The sequence below is a fragment of the Anguilla anguilla genome, chromosome 3 (assembly GCF_013347855.1).
Source record: "Anguilla anguilla isolate fAngAng1 chromosome 3, fAngAng1.pri, whole genome shotgun sequence".
Lineage (NCBI taxonomy): Eukaryota > Metazoa > Chordata > Actinopteri > Anguilliformes > Anguillidae > Anguilla > Anguilla anguilla.
Window position 1 is genome coordinate 38,743,373 of NC_049203.1, and position 15,229 is coordinate 38,758,601.

General features: G+C 42.4%; 1 protein-coding gene across 3 annotated transcripts in view; it reads left to right on the top strand.

Moving 5' to 3' along the window:
* xirp2b (xin actin binding repeat containing 2b) overlaps positions 1-14,166 on the top strand; it is a 67,823-nt gene extending 53,657 nt beyond the window's left edge. For 2 of the 3 annotated variants that reach the window (XM_035410378.1, XM_035410377.1), the window contains 5 exons: positions 949-1,018; positions 2,289-2,392; positions 3,067-12,607; positions 13,638-13,771; positions 13,904-14,166. In XM_035410378.1, the coding sequence (XP_035266269.1) occupies positions 949-1,018; positions 2,289-2,392; positions 3,067-12,607; positions 13,638-13,732 (9,810 nt within the window). In that variant the 3' untranslated portion in view covers positions 13,733-13,771; positions 13,904-14,166. Of the gene's footprint in view, positions 1-948; positions 1,019-2,288; positions 2,393-3,066; positions 12,652-13,637; positions 13,772-13,903 lie in introns of those variants that run through there. The other variant, XM_035410376.1, reaches the window with a different exon arrangement.
* The last annotated feature ends 1,063 nt before the right edge of the window (positions 14,167-15,229 follow it).

Genomic DNA, 15,229 nt, shown 5'->3' on the forward strand with positions numbered 1-15,229 from the left:
ATACTGTTGTCATGGTTGCTATTTGGTGGATGTTACCTCAAGACATTACAATCACTAGGCCCCTGACCTGCCCTGACAATATTTAGTTAGTGTGGCCGCAACACGAGGCTGAGAGGAAAGCACTGAAGGCACAAAATCAAATCAGCGGTCACAAAAGCTAAGATTTTGACAAGTTGGTACTTCTTCCATCTTTGTTCATGGTGGAATATGTGCAAAAATATGATCCATTGTGTGGGGGGTCTGTGACCATGTACCTCAGCAGTTAAGATTAATGCAACTTCGTAAGATACCATTTAATGATTTCTCCGTCGGTTTTCAGAGGGCCAATTTGATTAAGTATAGTTATGAGATAATAAGAAGTAATCAATAACACATTTACACCAGTAGCACATCCTCTTAGCTTACATTGACAGGTTTGTTTCTTCCACTGTAATAATTGGAAAGTATTGTGCTTCCTATGTATCTTCATTGCTAAAACATTTGCAGGACATTGAATCGGACCACAATTTACTAGTGGGTGGATGAGCTAAGGCTACTACGGACTTTTAGTGCTACAGAAGGACCAGTCTCGAGGAAGATTTAACTTAGTAAATTGAACTTTGGGTGTGGGGGTGGTTTAAAGGTGATTTTGATTTTAATCTCACTAATGAATGAAAAATAAAGGCAGTCCATCCAATATGGTTAGTGCAATACTAAACACAATGCAGCTGATATTGTCAGATCTTTCACTGATAAACACTTCATTGCTCTGTCACTCCAATATACTATTGATATCCTTTATATTGGACCTTCAAACTGTCTCTTTTATGCCAACTGTAGTGGGTAGGCATTTACTTCCCTAAAGCTGTCATAGCTTGTCTGGTGTGTTGAATTCATTTAACTCATCAGTATATGAAATTGGATTGCCAATAATTGCAGTAATCACACTGTGACTTAATCTCATTGCAGGTCTCGCACGATCAGAGTGTTCACAAGAGCTCCGTGGCCTCCGATTATGCCAACCATTACGAGGAAACTGGTAAAGCGCTTTCTATTGTTATGCTGAATCGATTCGGATTCCTCTATTCTTTGTCATTAGACCAGGGGAAAGAGATGACCTGCATTTTTGTGGTGAATGACTATAATGGTCTGAACATTCCTCAAATGAGACAGCATGAGGTGTGAAAATGTTGCAGGTCATGCTTTAATTTTTCTATAATAAATTACATTACATAATTCTTATTTTTATTATTAATTATTTTATTATTATTATTCCTATCTGCCAGGATTACTTATGGTTGGAATAGTGGTTTCCCACTTTAAAAATGAAACATCTCATATATGTTTCCTTTGAGGATTTTGAATGTAAAGTCACATATATTCACCTGCAGTACTGTACATACTGTGCTAAAGCTCTTTTTTGATAATTATTTATTTTTTATTTTAAAGATAGCATATTTTCAGTTATTAATGTGGAATAATCAAAACAACTGCTGTGTGTGTTGCGACAATTTAGCATTTGGAATTCACTGTTTGCCTGTGGAAGTTTTTCTATTATGTGAAAACAGCCGGCACATTCATAGCACTTATAGATAAAATCATACAAAGTAAAAAATAAAAAAATTAAGCATTTAGTGACAAGCAGTTAATACAGTTTTACTTGTCCCTGTTGGTTTTTTTATTATTTATTTATTTTTGTTTTTTTTTTGCATTACCATCATTTTGCAAGCAATCCTTATTTGGCAACTTATCTCATTTGCTGTTATGAGCTTTTTATAATAGTTAAGGTAGTACTCTGTCTAGACTATTTATTATTTTATTATTTTTTTCTTTTTTAAAAAACATCTTAGCTATTTTCTGAACAATTGTTATTATCCAGTTGATCAGGTCATTTGATCTAGTACTTGCCTATAAACACTGATTGGTTTATTGATTGATTAATCCATTGATTGATAACCAAATGTATTCACAAAATCTGTTTTTGCAAGCAGGCTATCAATTATTTCAATTATTTGTCTGTACTTCCTATATTAATTGCTTGTTTATTATTTGGATAGAAAGCTAGCTAACTAGGGCACTTCTCACAGTGTAGACTAACCCTGCAGAATACTAACATCTAGCTTATAACAATAGCTTATGAGCAGATTGGAAGTAACACTTACATCCTGGGTCATGTTTGCATATTTATAATCATTAACTTTATAAAGAGCTTGCAGTTCAGGCAAAATTCCTATATAATAGTACTGCCTCAGCTGTTCATCATTACTTTTGGTGTGAATAACAATGTGGTTTATCAATTTTTATTTTAGTGAAGGTCATTGGAGGAGAGGACTTGCCAAAGATTTCTACTCAGGCTTTGAAGCAGCAGTTTGAAAGAGCCATTGAAGATGCCACCCCAAGCAAACAAATAAAGGTAGCATGGGTTATTCATCACTCACATCCAAATTCCCAACTTTACCAGATACAGCCATAGTAAATATAATGGTCACTGAAAAGTCACTTAAAGTTAAAATCTCTGTCGAAAATGGAACCCCTGGTTTCTTCTGAACAATCAAGAAAAAAACAATTGGAATGGAAATTGAAAGAGTACCATTAACTAATCATTTTTCAAGGAAATGTGTATTATGCAAAAAAGAGAGAAAATCTTAGTAGACCATTCACAAAGTTTAAAACTGTTAATACTGTTTTCATTAGTATGTACCCATAATTTGTTTTATTGCCTTCGGTCTCTTGTTTTTCTGCTGCCTGAGCATCACTACCTTTTGTTTCATACTTTCCTCAAACTGTCCTCTCACTATACTTTCTAAATCATGTGATACATTCATAGCTAAATAGAGGATATAGCAAATTGTTTTAAAATTTAGACTTATGTTAAGAGGTTTACATACAGTATATATACATACATTTATGATATTGAGCAATTTTACTGGGACAACATGATGCCCTCCCATGCTGTAATTTTGATTTATTCTTGCAGCAGAAAAATTTACTTGCCTTGCATTTTAAATGAATGGCTTTAAATCATATTTGTCACCAGTATTCGGTTAAAATAGCAATGAATGTATCCTTGTTCTTTTCTCCAAAAAGATTGATGTTGATTACAACCAGTTTCAATGGGCTCCAGTTGTAAATGTTTCGTCTAAAGCCTCAACAGGCAAGACGACTACAGTATCATCCGTGACTTCGAAAGTGGAGGAGGCAGCCTCCAGTTCTGCTTCTGCCTCTACCTCTACCGCTATCTATGAGAGCATGGAAAGCCTGCCTCCACCACCCCCAGAGCTACTTCAGCCACCATCTGAACATTCAGAAGGTTACTCACCAGAACCTCCTGAACCAGCCCCTCCATCCAAGCAATCAGTCAACAAGCAGTACACCAAACAGAGGAACCTCTATGAGCTGAAGCGCCTTTACAAGCACATCCACCCGGAAGTCCGCAAGAACCTGGAGCGAGACTTCTTCAGTGACGTGACGGAGATAGAGAGGACCCAGCTGGAGAGCCAAGAGGAGGTGACCGGAGACGTCCAGCAGGCCAGATCTGTGTTTGAAAACACAGGAAGTAGTCCTAGCAAGTGTATGAGCCCTGAGCGAGAGTACCTTGAATGGGACGAGATCCTTAAAGGGGAAGTACAGTCCATGCGCTGGATGTTTGAAAACAAACCCCTGGACACCATTAAGGATGAATCGGCAGATGAGGACGAGGTGAGGAACATTGCTCAGCAGGAAATAATCGCTGGAAATGACGTAAAGTACACGGCATGGATGTTTGAAACGCAGCCCATGGACAGCTTAGGAACAGAAAACCCAGATGCAGAACAGAAAGGCAAGTGTCCTGAGCTGGCGAGAGGAGATGTGCGCACCGCAACTTGGCTGTTTGAAACGCAGCCATTAGACACTCTCAACAAGGTCTACAATGAGGAAGGGCAGACCACAGAAGTCATCCTCACAAATGACGTAACTCGAGGGGACGTCAAAACCGCAAGGTACCTGTTTGAAACTCAACACTTGGATTCTCTGGGCCACACCGAGGCCACTGATGAGACCCACTTCCTGCAGCTGAAGTCAGAGTTAGAGGAAATCAAAGGGGAGGTGAAGACAACCACACAGATGTTTGAGACGCAGCCAATGTGCGTCATCAGGGGAGACTCCGGTCAGATGCTGGAGATAACAACCGTCCGTAGAGAGGAAACCGAGAAAGGGGATGTGAAGACCTCACGCTGGCTCTTTGAAACTCAGCCACTGGACATGATTAACAGGGATCCCACACAGGTGAAGGTGGTTTGCGGTGTGTCCATGGAGGGCACCTACCAGGATAACGTGAAAAAGGGCAGATGGCTGTTTGAAACAAAGACTTTAGACTCCATCAGAGATGAAGAATGGGAAGGCTCTACGCTGCAAAAGGAGGAGATTATTGGAGCTGATGTTCGCAAGCAGTGTTGGGTGTTTGAGACTCAGCCAATGGACACTTTGAAAGATGATTCAAATGCCAGACCCATGTCCGCTGAAGAAATTGTAGGGGGCGATGTGCGAGCAGCTAGACATTTATTTGAAACTGTCCCAATGGAGGATTTGAAGGAAAATCGTGAAGTGGGAAAACTTCAAAAGCTAGTGGCATCTGAAGAGGAAAAGGGTGATGTGAGACATCAGAAGTGGGTTTTTGAGAGTCAGCCACTTGAGAACATCAGAGAAGAGAAAAAGGAATTCATCCGAACTGTAAATCTAGAGGAACTGGATAAAGGGGATGTCTCAAACTACAAGGAAATTTTTGAAACTATGGATTTGAGCAGGTGCGATGAAAGTCAGAAAATACAAGTTGAGGGTGTCACCAGTGGCTCTGTGAGGTCAAACAAAGTCCTTTTCGAATCCACACCCTTGTATGCAATGCAAGACAGCTCTGGTCACTACCATGAGGTAAAAACAGTGAGAAGGGAGGAAATAGTTAAAGGCGATGTGAGAAGCTGTAAGTGGATGTTTGAAACACGTCCTATTGATCAGTTTGATGAAAGCATCACAAAGTTCCAGATTATTAAAGGAATATCTAAACAGGAGGTTGAGGCAGGTGATGTTAAAACAGCCAAGTGGCTGTTTGAAACACAGCCTCTGGATTCCATTAAATATTTCAGCAATGTTGAAGATGAGGAGAGCGAAGTTAAGGCAGAAGTTGAAATTGTGAAAGGTGATGTCAAAACGTGTCAGTGGCTGTTTGAGACGCAGCAAATGGATACACTGTATGAGAAAGAAAAGAATGAGAGTGAAACTGAGGAAATTCACAAAGGTGATGTCAAAACCTGCACTTGGATGTTTGAGACCCAGAACCTGGACACGATTCGGGACGAGTCAGAAACCGTCATTAAAACACGTACAGTGCAGCAGGAGGATGTCCAGAGCAAAGATGTCCGTATGGTTCGTTTCCTTTTCGAGACAGAGAACCTGGAGAACATCACAGGTGAAGAAGATACTTCTTTTAAGAAAGTCACTAATATAGATATTCAATCTGGAGATGTATCCAGAATGAAGTATATATTTGAGAATCAGTCTTCTGACATTATGACTTCAACTTCAGAGGAAACCATGCACAAGCTGAAAACTATTCAGGCAGAGGACATTCAGAGAGGAAATGTAGTTAATTGCAAATGGATGTTTGAAAATCAACCTATGGATGCCATTTGTGAGGATTCTGAAGAACACAAGACCATCCGGACTGTAGTAGATGTGCAGGGGGGCAATGTGGAAAAAGAGCGATTCATTTTTGAAACCACATCTTTAGATAATTTTCAGAAGGAATCCTCTGACACAGAGGTGAGCCAACTTCAAAGAATCATGTGTCAACAGGAGGAGAAGGGAGATGTGAAAAACTACACCATGATGTTTGAGACTCAGCCTCTGTATGCAATTCAAGACAAAGAGGGTCATTACCATGAGGTCACCACTGTGACTAAGGAAGAAATCATGAGGGGAGATGTAGTGGGTGCGAGGTGGCTTTTTGAGACAAAACCTCTCGACTCAATAAAAGACACTGATGAGGTCTATATAATTAAGTCTGTCACTGAGGAAGATATAAATAAAGGGGACGTGAGTTCAGCTCGGTGGAGGTTTGAAACTCAACCTCTGGACGAAATTGCAGAGGACATAAAAGTCTCAGTCAAAACAGTCAGTGATGTTCAAGGGGGTGATGTAAAGACAAACAAACAACGTTTTGAGTGCAATGGGATGTCACAACAACTTGTGAGAACAGTTAGTGTGAGTGAAATCCACAAAGGCGATGTTAAAACTGCTACGTGGATGTTTGAAACACATACACTGGATAAGATCCGCAGTGAAGACTCAGAATACAATGAAATGGAAACAGTGAGAAAGGAGGAGGTCTTAAGGGGAGATGTTAAACAGTCAGTCTGGCTATTTGAAAAACAGCCCCTTGATAGTATAAATACAACTGAGGAAACAGATGTTGTTGTTACCCGTGAAGAGATTCCAAATGCAGATGTGAAGACAACTAAATGGCTTTTTGAAACAACCCCAGTCCATGAGTTTAATGAAAAAAGCATAGAGAAGGTCGAGATAATTGGTAAAAGTATTAAGGAGACGCTAGATGAGCTATACAGTCAGAAAATGGTTGCATCAAAAGGAGTACTCATCGAGGCAGATGAGATTGGGGATGTCAGAATGGCAAAATTCAAGCTCATGAATCAAGACGAGCCCCAAATCCAGAGAGAGGAAGTCCTTAAAGGGGATATTAAAAACATAATGATGAACCTGCTGAACAAAGGGGACACTATAGAGAAAGGCATCATTATCAATGAAGAAGAGAGGGGTAACATCAACACAACAGTGAAACAGCTGTACACTCAAGAAGTGGGAAGCATTGAGAAGGAGGAAATCATCAGGGGTGACATTCAGGAAGCTATAAACAACCTGTTTAAGGGTGAAGGGTCTGCCAAACATGGCATTCTTATTCAGGAAGATGAGAAGGGGGATGTACGAATGACTATATATTCTCTTCTCAATCGAAGAGATGAAACTGTCCTTGAAAAAGAGGACATTGTCAAAGGAAATGTTAGAAGTACCCTGCACACGCTACTGACTGGCCCAGATGGAGGGGAGATGATGAAGATTACAGTGAGTGATACAGAGAAGGGAAATGTGAACTTTTATTCCACCTGCATAGAGTCTGGAGCTCTGGAGTACCTGAAAAACCTACAGGTTGAGCCAGAGGATATTCTCCCAGAAAAGGAAGAAAAGGAGAAGATTGTTGGTGGCGACGTTAAAGCAACCAAGCTCATCCTGAAGAACAATCAGCTGCAAATCGAACGCACTGTGACGGAAGAGGACATTGTCCCTGGAGATGTGCACAACACAGTCAAGGTGTTCATGACTGAACCTGTGGTCTCCCTGAATAATATTGAGAAGGAAGACATTGTGAGGGGAGACTTAAGAGCTACCCTGGATTCACTATCACAGGCCATCAACCAAACAGTCATGGTTGAGAAAGAGGAAGTGATTAAAGGTGACATATCCACCACACTGAGGTCTCTGGAAGAGGCCAAAAATCTGTCCAAGGAAATTGAGAAGCCAGAGATTGTTCCAGGTGACATCAAAGGAGCACTGGAGTCCCTGGGGAAATCGGCAACCACAAAAGTCGAAATTGTCATTGAAGATTTAGTGCCTGGTGACATCAAAGGCACCTTGAAATCACTGGAGGAGGCCAAGCAACTTTCAAGAGAGATTGAAAAAGAAGAAATTGTCAAAGGCGATATTCAGACAGCAATGCAGAGTCTGCGCGAGGCATCCAATGAAAAGAAGGTCTACCAGCAGCAAGTGAGTGTACAGGGAGATGTGAGAGGCACCATACAACTGCTGCTGGAACCACCACCTCCATCCACTCACCGTAGGCCTAGTACAGAGGGAGATGTGAAAATGTCTATAAAATCTCTGTACAATGGACAGGATCAAACCCAAATTGAGAAGGAAGAGGTGATAAAAGGTGACGTTCAAGGCACTATAAAATGCTTGCTCCAGGGGAAAGAGCACACGAGTGCTAAAACCACTGTTAATGATTTCAGAAAAGCTAAAGCAACAGTGAAAGCCCCATTACTTTCTCAGCAGGAGATCCATGAATGCTCAGTTGAGACTAAAACTGAGAATGAGGCTGTGAAGCCAGCTCCTGCTGTTAAAAATCTGTCTCAGTGCACTGAATCACAGAACACCCTACAAAAGCACACAGCCACTAAATCGGTGAAAAGCAAGTCTTTAGCCCAGGAGGAGCATTCTCTCACAACACAAACCGCAGCGATCAATATGGCCCGTTCTCCAGTGCAGATAAATGTTAAAGAACGACCACCGAAACAGAAGGTGGCCTCCCCTGCACCTGTGGTCGTAAATAAGAAAAATGTGAGCAATCTGGTGACTGAAAACACAGCAACCTCAGCAGAGATCAGCAACCAATCGCAAAGTAGTGTAAACACAGAGCATACACAGGAGACAAAAACAGTCAGTCAGGTGCAGACAACCGTGATTGAGCAAAAAACTATTACCAAAAAGCATGATGTTAAAACCCTGAAGACCGAGTTCCGTAATCTTGACGTAAGCCGACAGGGTCTCATTAAGACTGGTAAAAAGAAGATGAAACCGGAGATACACTTCCCGCCACCCCCCACATCCCCGCCCCCACCATCTGAGTCGGAATTTCCTCTCCCTCCCCCACCTCCACCAGTCGAACCTGACCGTCAGACATTTCCAACCCCCCCTCCACCCGACATGAGGCAGGACAGTGACCTTCCCCCACCTCCTCCACCCCCTGTTGAATCCCTGTCACCTGAACCAGATCATTTCCCTCCCCCCCCACCTCCACCCCCACCCTCAATGGCAGGGCAGGACGTGTTGCCACCCCCACCATCACAGCAAGAGCTGGAATCCATGCCTTCCCATACACCTCACCAATTACCTGCAGAGGCTAAAAAAATGACAGTCAAACCAGTAAAGGCTCCTGCCTTATATAAAGTCCCAAAACTTGAAACATCCAGGCAGTTCAAGCAGGAAAAAACAATGGCACAGAAGAAGAAAATGCCACCTCCACCGCCCCCGCAACCTTCAGTGATGACTTCACAAACACAGATACAGCAGGTCATGACAGCCACGGAGGTGTTCACAGCAAGCAACACAGTGACTGAGATAAGCAAACCAGAGGAAACCATGAAAACAGAGATTCAAGCTGAATTAAATCCACTGCCCTTGACAGAAGCTACATCTGGGACTCCGCTGACAAAGCCTGCTCACTTAGAATCGCCTCGCCCACCGAGGAAGGTTTTCAGCCCTCCGAAGAAACTGCCTCTGCCAACTGTTCAGTCCCCACCTGCTAAACCCAAAACTTATGCAAGGAAATTCAAAACACCACTAATGATGGCAGAGGAAAAGTACCGAAAGCAGAGAGAGGATGAGATTGCAGCAGAGGACATGACCCCGACCTCACCCCCTGGTAATGCAGACCTGCAGGTCACAGACAATGCCGTAATTAAAGAGGATGTGAAAGAAGACACAATTGAAGAGAAATCTGAAAAGAACATTGCCTCCAATGTAATTCATGCTGAAATGGCTCTGACTGAGGCTAAATTAGATGCAGAATCTCTTCATCCAGCTGTATCCACAGGTCTGACTGTTAGTCAGAAATCCGTTTCTCAATCTGCTGGCATTTCCTCGGCTAAACAGCACATCACCTTCAATCAGACTGTAGTCTCGAGGCACCAGTCCTCGTCTGTTTCTTCCACCAAGCATCAGACAGTTTCTGCCAAAACAGAAGAAGTGATTTCTGCTCAGTCTGACTCTTCCTCTAACATCAAAGATCATCCCTCTGGATCCACAACTCCTGAGCAACTAGAGGGCTCTTCGAAAACTGGCCCAAAAAGCCTGATTTCTAAACAAGAAATTATGCAAGACATTACAAATTTGCAAAGTCAGACTTCCGCTAGCATCAAAACAGAAGGAGTCAAGAAAGCAGAAAGTTCAGCTGTTCAGGGACCAGGGAAGGTACCCCCACAGCCCACGAAAATGTCTAAAGTAACTCCTAAATTCAGAGTGAAAACTGTAAAAGTGCCAAAACTTGAGAAAATTGAGAATCAAGAACAAAATAAAGACACCAAGCTGGAAGATCAAGTTGTTGTAACGGACACTTCAGTATTAAGTCAAAAAGAGCAAATTGTTTCAGAGGTTCAGAAAGTGAACGTGGTTCAGGAAAGCACTGAAGTGTCTGGGGCCATTGAGAAACACATTGAAACTGAAGTCAAAGTAACAGAAAACAAGTTGTCTGAGAAAGCTGCACCCGCAAAGGAAAAGAAGCCAGAAAAGGTAATCCCCAAATTTAAAGTTAAAACAGTCAAACTGCCAAAAGCTGAAAAAATTGAAAAGCAAGAAAAAAAGATAGATGTCACTGTTTCAGAGATGTGTGATGTGAAGGTGGTTCAAGAAGACATTCATAAGGTAGCTGGCAGTGCCCAGTCGCACACAGAAATAGAATCCAAGGTGGAAAAAGTAGAGGAACAACAACAGGACAGTAATCTAGAGGTCCAAATGAAAAAGCCAAAGCAAAAACTAAAGAAGGAGAAAGAGAGACTACCATCTCCCATTAAAGTTGCCACTGCTCCTAAAGACACAAAGTCACTAAGTACCTTGAAGACAACACAAGAGCAGGAGGAATTAAGAGTGCTCCCAATGCAAAAGGCCCACCATGAAGAGCACACCCAGGTTCATGAAGAAGTGATTATTACTGAAAGTAAAGTTCGCCAGAGTTTCCAGCAGCAGGGCTCCATTCAAGTTCAGATGCAGGTCAAGTCTTCACAAAAGCAGAAAGAAGAATCCAGCAAAAAACAAATACAAGAAAAACCAAAGGGTGAATACAAGCAAGTTTCAGTTAAATTGATAGGGAAGCCAGACCAGAAAGAGGCTGTTCAGCTTGTAGCAGAGGATACACAAAATAGTGAAGTCCTACAGAGGCTGCTGTCTCACATTGAAGAGCTGCAGGGCACTGCAGGAAAAATGGACTCTAAGAAAGTAAAGACAATGTTAAGCGAAATCCCAGAGTGGTTAATCAGCCCGGAGGAAAAGAACGATTTTGATAGAGCTGTATTTGAGCGCAATGTGCAGAAGCTGACAGAGATCACAGAGTACGTGAAAAATCTTGTACAATCCAGGCTTTTTATCCTAAATGGAAACAGCACCACAGTGGAAAAACATGTCTCTGAAAGGACGGATGCTGCTGGGGCAATTCCGAAGACATGCAAAGTAAGCGTTGGATCTGTTAAAGTTGGCACTCAAAAGAAAGTGTTAACTGAGAAAAAGAGCTCCCACGACAGCAGAAAGCAGGAGCTGGTGGAAGGAAGAGCTGTTGGTCCCAGAACACCCTCGCCCATGATAAGAATGCGTTCACCGTCGCCATCCTATATCACCATTGAATCCATACGAAAAACTGACTCGCCCCAGAGGGTGGCACCTTCGCCTCCACCAATGCCCCCAACTCCTCCTCCTCGCAGGTCAGAAACACCATCCTCTCAAATCAGCAGGGCCACGCCCTCTCCAACTTTCAGTCGTGCTGACAAGCTGGCTAAACTGAAGGACACCACTGCTATGCTCTCTCAAAGAGCTTCCCCGCCTCCTCCTCAGCAGTCTGCTCAGTTTGTGGAAAAAAAAGCTGAAATCGTGGAATCACCCACGTCCTTCCATCGACAGATCAAAATTGAAACAAGCGTCATGGAGACTTCGGAAACTTCAGATCCATCGGCAAGCGCATCCGTGAAGGACAAAAAGGACTTTTTTGAGGAAGCGCAAAAAGCCGAGGTGAACAAGACCTACATGCGCAAGGAGCCCATTAATATCCCTGAGCGCCTGGGTCTCGATGTGGAGGAGATGGAAAAGGAAGAGAAGGAAAAGGAGGAGCTCCCTAGGGTTGACCTGTCACAACTTGTTAACAAATTTGAATCACCTGAGCAAAAAGTTTATGTCAGAAAAGAACCTATTCTCATAGCAGAGAGGCTGGGGACTGACTTGGAAGAAACTGACACTCAGGAAGACAAAAAAGTCACTCTGATGGAGGAAATACCCACTTTTAGCATTAAGGCTATTAGAACGGTGTTTGAGACTACTAAGAAAAGTTCCCAAGCCAAAGAGCAAGATGACAAACAGGAGGCAGTGGAGCCAGACATCATGACAGATGGTTCAAAACAGGCTGACTCCTCGGGGCCAGAAAAGGGCTCTGGGCTGAGCTCTCCCCTGCCTGTCCACCATGAAGAAAAGAAAGAGGAATCAATTGAACCCGCAGGGCTTTCTGAGACAAAGTCTGTCAGTGAGCAGTTCTCAAGCGTTGATAAATTTGGCAACAAGTTAAGTGGGTCAAGGAGCTCCACGACAGTCTCCAAGCATGCAGAGAGCGTGCTGACCCGACGGGCCCCTCCCACATATGCAGATGTAGTGAAAGGGAAAGTCCCTGTACTGGATGTTCCTGCTGAGGATTCCCCTGAGGAGCTTCTGAAGAACTTCCACAAGACCTGGACAGACAGCCAGAACGTTTTTAAGAGCCTCGGTTACACCATCTCTGAAGAGAGAACGTCACGGGTTGTGTCACACCAGGAGCAGACCGTCATTACTGGTAAACTGGGTTGTGCAGCATGAAGAAATTAATATGCAGTAACGGTGTGTTTTTGATTTTTACCTTTTGAATTGTACTTTTACTAATGCTCCTATCCTTCTGTGTTCCCCTGCATGTTCTAATATCAGACTTCCAGTCCCTGTTTTATTTTTTTCCGCCTTATAGCTTCTGAGGCCTTGTAATCTCTCACTAAAGCTTCTAAACTTAATGGGGGCTGACAATCTGTTAAGCATCTGTGGATGTGGTTTGAAGAAACAGTCTCATGATGTCCTGTCTACAGGGGGTTGTTACTGTAACCCCAGATGAAGCCTGTGTTTTATATGCGCAGTTGTACTAAGCTGCTTATGAACCATGAAAAAAGGAAACTTTTTTTCATGATAAAAGATACTGTGTGTCAGCATGGTGTCTCAGTTTGTGTCATGTCATTTTTGACATCATGTCATCAGTCGTTAATGCTTTGGAATAGTATGACATTGGATTTGCATACTGTCTCACTGAGTTAATTCAAGACTATAGTCTGTGTGTGTTGATGTGGTGGGGATGTGTGGATGTCACATGCAGAGATGCTGGTGTACAATCTATGGTAAAATATCTCTGTATGTGCGATCCAAATATCACCACTGTTTGCATTTGTTGATAATAACACTATGACTGTGACTGTATCTGTATCTATTAAACAATATGTATTCATATTTCTGCTTTTAAACACAAACTGTGTAAAAATACTTTTTTATTGTTTTTTAATTGTGTAATTTGCGTTTGGCATACAGTGGAGCACAACATCATATATTTTTTAATATGATCAGTGTTATCGCCATTTCAGTCTTGGAGGACACTTAGTAACTCTGATTCAGTTGAAATGTCAAATAATTGCCTTTGAATAACTAAAATTCATTAAACCTGTTTCTGCGCAGTGGTGATAATTTAGCCATGGTTGTAAACAGCTTATATACTGTAGCTCCCACACTATTTTACAATGGTGTTATTTTGCAGTAGTGAAATTTACTAATATTCCTTTATTTCTTTCTAGAAAATTCAAGTTCCAGAGTTGGACCTGTGCCAGGTGTGTCAAAAGAAGGTGTATCCGATGGAATCCCTGATAGCAGACAAACAAAACTTCCATAAATCCTGTTTCCGCTGTGTGCACTGCGGCAGTAAATTAAGGTAATCCCAATCAATAAAATGTGTTACAAACCACAAATGTCAAAATATGATGAACATATTTTCTGTATCCCTTTCATTTCAACTATGTTTACAATTTTTTATTTTTCTTTGGGGGGCGGGGGTTGTCCACAGCCTTGGCAACTACGCCTCTCTCCATGGACATATATACTGCAAGCCACACTTCAAGCAACTCTTCAAGTCCAAAGGAAATTATTATGAGGGATTCGGACAGAAACCTCACAAGGAATTATGGAGCTCTAAAAACCAAAAGCATTTTCCTGAAAAGGCTACGCTCAACACCTCCCCTGTGAAAACTGATTTGCAATGCCCCAGTACACAGATCAGCATTAGCTCAGCAGAGAAAGAACGGCCAACCCCAAACAAAAAAGAAATAAGTACATCATATGATGAGACCAAAAAGCCCACAAATAAAATTTCTATTGTATGGCCCCCTCAAAGTGAGTCCCCTAAGAAAATTTTCAACATGGAGGAGGATGTTAAGTTGGTTAAGCCAAGCTGGCCTCCCCCGGATAATTACTCATCTGTATCTGAAACACCAGCCCAGACAAATCTGCCCAAAGAAATGGCTTTGAAAGAGATCAGTGAGTTGACTGTGCAAATGGAGACTGGACCTCAGGAAAACAGCATAATAACAGAGAGGGAAGCAGCAAAAGAGACAATAGTAACACCTGTAGAAACTGTACAACCTGTAGAACCTATAAATGCCATAGAATCTTTAGAAAGTGTAGGGCATTTGGATTGTGTGGGGCGTCTGGACTGTGTAGGGCTTGTAGAAAGTGTAGGGGTTGTAGAAAATGTAGGGCTTGTAGAAAGTGTAGAATCAGCAGCAGATGTTAGACCAGGTCTGAACATTATAGAGCATGAGAATGGTGCTGAAATGGTGGAGCAGGTGAATGTTGAAGCTGACCAGATAGATGGGAGGGATAGGAATAGTGAAGAAGCTGGAAGTGATGGGAGTTTTCCACAGGAAGGAGAACAACCCCAGAAAGTGCTGGGTATTCAAGTGAGTGAAGATAGGGACACAGGTTGCAAAGAACGTGCTGAAGGTTTGAACGAGAAGGTGTGTGGGGAAGAACGTAAAGAGGAAGAGAAGGAAAGAGATGCAGGGGCAGCGCAGGTTATGTTGACTGATGGCACAGCACAAGCAGTAATGACAGAAAATGCAAACTCAAACAATAACAATAATCAGACTTTATTTGACCTCGAACCACTTTGCACAGAAGGGGAGAACAGTTGGGTAAATTTGGAGCTCCTGGGTGGCTCCTGTAGTCCTTCCCAGAAATCCATGCCAAAAGAGGACACTTGTGTTAGTGATTCACAGGAGCTGAGATGGGCACAGCCCGATAATGTTTTACAATTAGCCCAAAAGCATGACGCTTTTGTGCCATCAGGTACCAAATCCATTGAAGCCACAGGGGACTGCTTCATCGATGACTC